The sequence below is a fragment of the Girardinichthys multiradiatus genome, chromosome 8 (genome assembly GCF_021462225.1).
Source record: "Girardinichthys multiradiatus isolate DD_20200921_A chromosome 8, DD_fGirMul_XY1, whole genome shotgun sequence".
In the NCBI taxonomy this organism is placed as follows: domain Eukaryota; kingdom Metazoa; phylum Chordata; class Actinopteri; order Cyprinodontiformes; family Goodeidae; genus Girardinichthys; species Girardinichthys multiradiatus.
Window position 1 is genome coordinate 15817015 of NC_061801.1, and position 8820 is coordinate 15825834.

Genomic DNA, 8820 nt, shown 5'->3' on the forward strand with positions numbered 1-8820 from the left:
CCCTCCTACAACGCTGCGCTGAAGTTGGCAGAGGTCCCACCTAGAGCTGCTTTAATTTAATCGAAACCCGATAAATAGATTCTTATTCGTTGTAATAAAGTGTTTACATTGGATATTTCATTTATTTACAAGACGGCTTGAAAGTTCCAGGATACATGCGGCGGTGATATCCGCTCCTAGCGGCAGCTGGTGGCGATGCTACTGCTTGTGACCATCAGCTAGCCGGGGTTAGCTGGTTCAGAGTGACGGGGAGAGAGAACCGTGGGCGAAAGCAGCTGGTAACAGGCAGCTGAAACTAGCACACAAGGGGGGACAAAAAACAAGATTTGTAAAAGGCCAGAAAGTTGGAATTCAATTTGGTTTTACCGAACGGAACCGTAGTGGCGTATTAAGCTAGTTAGCAGCTGGTTTGTCGCTAGTAGCGAACTTAACTTGGACGTTGCTGGGTGGTCTCAGGCTGAGAGTGTAGGAAAACGTAGCTGAAACAACACAATGAGCTCCGAAGAGACAGCAGCGCCCAGCAAAGCCACTCCGGATGATGATGGCATGACCTGGTGGTACAGATGGCTCTGCAAAATAGCTGGGGTTTTGGGAGGAATATGTGAGTAGCTGTAAGAGTGCGTTTTCTCTATCTTAGTTTATAAATTATAGTTTTGTCATGTGCCAGATTACAGTCGTTTGCCTTTTTGTTTTCCGGTAATTTTGTTCTTGTTTTTAATTGTTGATCCATTTTATTTGTTTTAGGTTTTTACACATGATTATATTGGGATAAGATCAGTTTTATGAGTATGTTTATGCTTATAAGTGGCTATGTCTGCGCTGGTTCATTGTCCCCTCACTGCAGCAGGGCGCCGCCTGTTTGTTTTTCTTTTCCGTTCACCCAACTTAATACTGCTAAATCAGACAGACGCAAAATCAAATTTGTTGAATATTCCCTTCAGGAGAAACTCAATCCATCTGACTATGAGACAGGTTTTAAGTGCTGCCTTTGCAGTTTTCCAGCAGCACTGCAGCCCTCCATCCCCTCCCTCTCTCCTCCTCAGTGACACCAGAGTCACGGTCCTAGTATCACATTAAGCACTATTCAATGGCTCCTGTATTATTAAGAGGGATGGGCGGTGTAAGGGAGCAGGGTGTGCTTGCGTGCTTTTTCCAGTGTTTGTGACAGTGTGAGCTTTACAAGAACCCTTTCTTTTCACCTGAACGTGTAATGATGTTGATTGTCAAAATACTCAAGTTTAGTGGTAGCACAAGCAGGCAAATTCATTCATATTTAGTAAATGGGTTTGAATAAATTTGAGTTTAATTTTATATATTATATTTTTTCAACCTTCACTGGTTTTATTTCTAATTAGATTTTAAGATATAAATATGTATGTTGCACATGGTGTTTGCTCTTAATAAGCTGTGCGTCTTATGTTACATTCATCTCATATCCAGTTATATCGATTCCAATATGGCCCAGATTCAGTTTAAATCAGCAAACATTTTCAAATATAATCCAATCGCATAGATTCTGATTCAGATACATACAGTTCTTTTGAATCTATATTTCAATATTGTTATATTCAGTGATATATATTTGGGTCATTTATTGCCAGTTGGTAAAAAGTTTAAAGTCTAAGTATCTAAGGACACCCAGTGGATTGTGTTGAATTTGAAAATATCCCTCATCCTAACCAAGCACGTGGCACCAGTGGAAAGGAACCATTTCCTTTTAACAATGGAACGGTCCAGCAGAACTAGGCTAGGTATGAGTGGGCATCATGCTTGACCAGCTGGGTTGAAAGAACAGGAAGGAGTCACAGCTCAACAATGAAGCACTGAGCCAGGGGTACTTTTTTATGGGAAAGAAGGACAAGGACAGTGAACAACATAGCTGATGTCAGTAATAGATCATTTAATGGATCAATCTAGGAAATAAGATAAACTTGGACACATCGAGCCAGGAATGCTTTCTCTGGAAAACAGCGGCAGAATATAAAGTTAATGTCTGCGAAGCTTCGCTTCATCAATGACTCCTTCCAGGAAACAAAAACGGCTAAAAACAACCACAGTAATTGAAAGTCAGAGGTTGTTTTTTTTTTCTTTTTTAGATCTAAACATTTTTTTCTGCAGTTTTTTGCTTTATCTCACATGCTGCTGGTGTAATTTGAGATTATGCCAATTCCCTCACTCTGATTCTGACTCTGATTATGTTGCTGTGAGTATTTCACAGCTTTCGTAGAACATATGAACGCAACACTAGTGTTTTACTTACCTAAGAGTTTGTTTTCAACTTTCAACAGCTCATATTATAAGATGTATACATTTCAGACAGTCTGTATATGAGTGGGTTTTTTGGCTTTTGTTTAGAGGAACCTGACCTGCCATTAAAACTAATACTTGGCATAACCAAAGCTTATGAGACTGTTAATAAAAATACTTTATTTTGTCTGAAATACTCTTACTCATAGAAACTGAGCCTATGTTGACCGTGACATGGTTGTAATTCGGTTTTTTTTAAAATTTGTAACAGTTATTTGAACTGAAAGCCAAATCTTTTAACACTTAAAAATTTAAGCAGTGATACATGCGTCCATATGATGTATGCTGAGGTGTTCCAGGTGTGATGCTTGGAGTGTAAATATGTTGATTTTAAGAAGCATCTCCTTAGCTTGTACTTGTCATGTTATTGTTAATCACAGAAGTGGCTGACATTGATCCCTTCATAGCCACATCTTTCATTTAAAGATCCTTACTCATGTGTGAAGTTTACTGTTCTAGATCAATAGCTTCCGGTGGGCCATAATGTTTTGTGTCTGATCCCATGACCTACCATCTGTTTTATCACAATAAGATCCCTCTGTTATTGTCCTCTCTGCATGCAGCCTGTGCTGTCTCGGGAGTGTGGAACTGCGTCACTGTAAACCCTTTAAACATCGCCGCTGGAGTATGGATGGTGTAAGTTTCTCAAATTGTACGCATGAATGTAAAACTTCAGATTTTACTTCATTTTCCTTCTAGTTTTTTCTTTTCTTTCTGTTTTGCTGAACGCCAACTGAAAACCACAGACTCTTTCCAATCAATGCCAACCAGTGCAGGCTGTGCCTAATACTCGGATGTTGAAAGGCTAACATGTGGAAGACAGTGCTTGGGTCAGATGCAATTAAAACGTAACTTTTTTTGGCAGCATTATGCCGTGGGGATGCTTTTCATGAGGTGGTCCGGTTAAGATCGATGGAGCTAAATACAGGGAGATCGTGATTTAGAAAAAAAAAAGACTGGGGTGAAAGTTCACCTTCCAGCAGGTCAACAACTATAAACACGGACAGAGCTTTAACTGAATTGTTTAGATCAGTGGTTCTTGATCTTGGTCCTCAGGGCCCATTGTCCTGCATGTTTAGGCGTTCCCCTGCTGCCACACACCTGACTGTAAGAAATGGGTCATTAACAGGTAATACAGTTATTCAAATCAGATGTGCTGGAGCAGGTACACGTCTAAGATATGAAGGACAGTGGGCACGGATGACCAGGATTGAGAGCCACTGGTATAGAATAATGCATATACATGTGTTCGAGTGGCCTAGTCAAAGTCCAGCCCTAAATCTAACGGAATCATTTTTAAGACATGGAAGTTAAAAATCACTGATGCTTTTCATCCAGTTTAAGTGACCTTAAGTTACTTGGCTTCACTAATTGGACTTGGAATCTCTGTGATTCGTCTGAATTGACTTTTTGAGACAATATGTGTTGTGAATTGGTGCTATATATATATATATATATATATATATAAACTGAATCAAACTGGCTAAGAAGAATGGGCTGCCTTTCGTAGGCATGTATAATTCCTGTATACGACTGCTAATACTTTTGACAGCGTAATTGTTATTCTATCTTTCAGTTGATTTGTGTTTCTGTGTTTGACTTTGGCGTGCACAGACTTATTCATTGTTCTGCTGTTTGTGGCCCCACCCTTCTGTCTCAAGGTTGAATGCCTTCGTGCTGTTCCTTTGTGAGGTCCCATTCTGCTGCCAGTTCATAGAATTTGCAAATGCAATCGCAGCCCGCGCAGACAAACTCAAACCCTGGCAGAAAGCCCTCTTCTACTGTGGGTAAGAACAACCATCCATCGTCATAATGGCTTACATCAGGGAAAGCTGCACTTTAATGAATAAAAATAGATGTTATGTGGGTAAATTGCTGGTTTGCATTAATTCATTTCTATACTGCATGTTTTAAATGTTTGTCTCCTGTCACTTGGTTGCCGGTTTTCAGGATGGCCCTGTTTCCTGTGTTCCTAAGCTTCTCCTTCACAACCTTGTTTGGGAACGCCATCGCCTTCGCTACAGGAGTTCTATATGGCCTCGCCTCCTTAGGCAAAAAGTAAGATGGCTTCTTTGGGTTAAAAGCATGCAACACATCACAGACTTTGTATATAAACATGTCTTTTTTTATTTCCCAATACCTCACCTTCTAACAGGCTCTTACATTAAATGCAATTAACAACAATTTAATCAGTTAACATAATGTTTGTTTAATGCCTGCCTATCGTAATCTGCCTCCTTTTTTGATACAAATAGGTTTTAACTAAGTGAGTTTGGTACTAATCCCTTCTAACTCTTCCTCTTGTATACTTCCTTTTACTTTATTTCCACCCCTCCTTCGCATCTTGTCTCTGCTCTTCCTGCCACCTCAGGGGAGACGCTGTGACTTACGCCAGACTACAGCATCAGAAGCAGGGAGACGAAGAGAGGATGGCAGGGGCAGCGAATGGAGCTCCAGAGTGATTCAGCTGGTTTTTCACCTCCCTCGTCTTGTTTTCAGTTTTTACACTTGGGACCCCCCCACCCCCAGTGCTTTTCCAACACTACATAATTGTTGTAATGATTATTTATTTGCTTTTTCTGGTGCATTCTTCTTGTTCTAACACAGTACCATCAACAAATGTTGAGTTAATTTACTACCTTGAGTCAATAAGATGGAAATTATCATTACGATGCAAAGCATTTAATTGACGTTATGTTTAAAATTCTTCTTCCAGATTGTACCTGCATGTTTTATTGCCAGCGTCAATTCAAACATGAATATTTTTGTTTTGCCCAAAGCCTTCAAGTAAATAAGACGTCAAATGATTGTGATGGAAACATATGACTGAGTTCAGCTTATTCACCCTGACCTTTTAGGCTGTGATTCAGAGTTGTGTGAGAGAGGGAATGCAATCTGAAGGGGGGGCGGGGCTCAGCCGCAAAAGAAATTACAGATTTGTATTATTTACTAGTGACTGTGTGACCGTTAAAGAGCGGCATAATCAGAGTGCATGTTCTTGAGGCAAAAAGGAAGGCCCATTTACAATGGTAGAGTTGACTCACCAGCTGAAACAAACACATTTTAACTTTAACACAAATACATATTTTTACGTGAAACCTCCACCCATCTTGGAGCAGAAAGCCAGCTAGTGTATGACTCCGATGTGGTGGTCTTACGCTCTGGTCTTACGTATTCAGGCCACATGCTATTGCTTGAGTCTTTTTGGTGACATAATATTAATAATAATGTCAAGGATAGTGGTGCACATGCAGGGATGCTTCTCTTAGTCAGCAAATGCTGTAAAGTTTCAGTTTATCAAAGCATTTGGCAAAAGCTGCTTTACAGCTTAAAATAAATCTTTATCACAACATGTAAGTTAAAATGTTTGATGCTTTGTGTAGCAAAAGAAACATTTAAAGAACACAGAAGCAAAAAGGGATGTGTGCATTTAATTTATTCATTGTTTTCCGGGTTTTATTTAAAACTGTCATGTTAAGTTATTCAACCAAACCAGATAATGTGGTAAATATGTTTAGAAATGAAGCTTTTATTGCAGCAGTATGATCTCTTACAGAAAAATCCAACTTCTAAATTGACTCTTAATTCAGGAGTGGGATAAAAAATCCTGTTAAGAATGACATTTTTGTACTGTGAAAAAAACTGAAACCTTCTTACATTTGTAGAAATGTATCTGTCTCTCGTAACTTTAAAGCAGTAATCAATGACTTCTTGCCTAAATTTGTCCAAATCTACAGTGAGAACAATAATTTAAAAAGGTCAAACCACTGGAACTGTGACGAACAAGGCTGCATGAAGAACCAAGTTTATTTTGCCACCATACATAATGAGAAGGGTGGCAATGGATGCATTTGTAAGAATGCAGATACTCAGTGTTGGAGAACTTCAGGGCATTTTCCATTGTGAGATTATGCTTCTGCAATAAATGCTGAAGTTATTCAAAATCTCTTAACACATTTTTATCAAGGATGAGAGTAAATAGGGAGGTCGCTGAGTGTGTGTGAAACCTGAAGTGTTTCCTTAATCTTTTCACTGTCGTGCTGTTTTGTTTTGATCAAATTAAGAATCTCGTGTTCTCTGTACCGTTTGAATGGTTTTGGCTTTATGGGCTTTGATCAATTATTGTTAAAGTGTCAGACTATTGATGTCTGAGTTTTTAACCCTAATTCAGCCAAACATGCAGCAAGTAATGATAAGAGGTGTTTTTGGTATCAAGATATAATAACGCTGGGCACAAATGAACTACAGCTCATGGACATTTATAAACAAATGAAGGTTAAAGGGATCATTTTAACTTTGGGGAATGTGTTGGGTATATCCAAAGATATTTCTTTTTTCTGTTAGGGTTTTATGTACTTTTCTTTTGTTTTGCAGTTGAGATAAGCTGATGTAGTGTAGCTCAGCCTGTGTAGCCTACTGATGATCAAGGAACTGACTGTCAGAGTTTGGCAGCAGATTATGAAACAAAGAACCGGAATATGTGTTCATTTTTTTTTTCAGTTTCTCAGTGTGTACAGTTTAATTAAGGGAAGTGTCTTTATTCGGGGATTGTTTTGGTCTGCGTTCCACTCATCAGCCAGAGCTATGGTTTACCTTTGTTATTAGATTAAAGTGGGACAGAGATTGCAGGATTTACTTGTTTTTTATTGTCTTGGCCCAGAAAAACAAATGGTGCTTGCATGTGTCTCTTACAGCCTTCACCGTCTCAAGTCCTTACCCGGTTAGTTATTGATAAAGTTTTAGTTTATCTACCACCATGGACAGCTCTCAGGTATCATACAGAACTAGTGCAAGGATGACTGTGAAATTACTGGATACCTTCAGCCAGTTGAAACACATTAGTGATACATTTTCAACATGCACGTCCAGCGTTGATAAACGTTTAAACATCATTATTGTGCTACACACACCACCACACTGATCTTATTCTCTTCTCCATATCCAAATCCATTTTATTTATTGTGTTTATTTAATTCAGGCTACACCTGTTAAGACTCATCTGTTGGCTGCAGGTGATTAATGCCCACTTTGCTGTAAGAGATATGTGTACAGTCAGTGTGTTGTGATGTGAACTCTGATTCTGACTTTGGTGAATTAAACTTGCTACTACCACCGCTGGGTTTGTTTTTTTTTTTTGTGAAGTTTTGTGCTGAGGCTTTATTGATTAAAATGGAATCATGCAAAAATGCCAGATTTAGCCTTACAGGATAGTGTCCATCTGCGGTCCTCTGGCAGACATTAAAATAAAACCTATGCGAGCGAACAGCCAAGCTAACAGCAATTGAAGAAAACTAAAGGAGAGAGTTGATGGAGCCTGCTGCCTTGTGCGGATATCTGGACCTTCTCTTGATGATGGGGGGGGGGTCTTCCACCACAGTCTGTAGCCTCCTAACAGTTTTTTTTTCTAGTATGTAGCTTCATCCATCTTCCAGTAAACTGACCAGCCCCCTCTTCTATGAAGGCCAAATTTGTTAAGTGCATGACTAATAGTTGTTCTGTGCAGCTCATCCAGAGTGACCATGTTCTCTTGGCTGTTTCTCTGAAAAATGCCAATCTTGCCCTGCTTCTAATTTTACTTGAATTGCCATGTCTTGTTAGGTTTTAATTTATGCCATACTCATTCCATTTTTGGATAATGAATTAAACACTGCGCCTTCACATGTTCAAAGCTTGGGAGTTAGTTTTAAAATGTAACCCTGCTTTAAACATCACAGCTTCATCTCTGACTTGTCTGCTGTGTTCCTTGGTCTTCATGGTGCTGTTCGTTCGCCAGTGCTCTCTAACAAACTTCAGGCCCTCACGGAACAGCTGGATTTATGTTGGGATCAAGTTACACAAAGGTGGGTGGACTTCTGAAAGCAATCGGTTGCACTGGATTTTATTCAAGGGTATCAGAGTAAGGGTTACAAGCAAAGGGGTTAAAAATGCATACTACAGGTTTTGTTTTTTGAAAAGACGCATCATTTTCACTCTGCTTTACAATTATATGATACTTTGTCCTTCACATAAAATCCCAAGAAAATCCATGGACGTTTGTGGCTGGGAAGTGAGAAAAATGAAGATTGAATATGAAAACTTTTTCCAGCTGCTGTCTTTCAATATTACAGGCTTAAATGATCCAACCAGAAAGGGACAATTTTATCAATAGTTTCCCTTCAAGAGGGTAAAATTAATCACTTCCCTCCTTGAATGCAACTTACCGTACAAGTGTTCTTGCATGATATATTTTATTTATGGAATATGGTTTTATAGAGAGAATAGCCATCCTAAAAGCATTGTAACTGTCTTCTAAATGTTTGGAGTTAAGTAAAAAAGAAACTTTTAGCCCAGTATTGTTGAAATAGTGTCGACCTTCAAAATTATTTGTAAAAGTTACCAAGACGACAACGCATTGAGGAGCATTTTTATTGGCACTGTTATCAGCGCCATTTCTTTCTATGGCGCTGACTGTTATAGCATAGTTAAGATGACAGCCTTCTTTAGAAACCATCATCAGAACTCAAGATATATTCT

General features: G+C 39.0%; 1 protein-coding gene across 2 annotated transcripts; it reads left to right on the plus strand.

Moving 5' to 3' along the window:
* cacfd1 (calcium channel flower domain containing 1) lies at window positions 1–7419 on the plus strand. 2 transcript variants are annotated; one of them, XM_047373379.1, is made up of 5 exons: window positions 1–601; window positions 2871–2943; window positions 3969–4094; window positions 4258–4365; window positions 4463–4668. In XM_047373379.1, the coding sequence occupies exons 1-5, from the start codon at window positions 493–495 to the stop codon at window positions 4473–4475; spliced, it is 429 nt and encodes a 142-aa protein (XP_047229335.1). In that variant the 5' UTR covers window positions 1–492; the 3' UTR covers window positions 4476–4668. The 2 variants fall into 2 exon arrangements, with proteins under 2 accessions (XP_047229335.1, XP_047229334.1); XM_047373378.1 differs by lacking the exon at window positions 4463–4668 and adding an exon at window positions 4679–7419 and having other exon boundaries at window positions 3–601.
* The last annotated feature ends 1401 nt before the right edge of the window (window positions 7420–8820 follow it).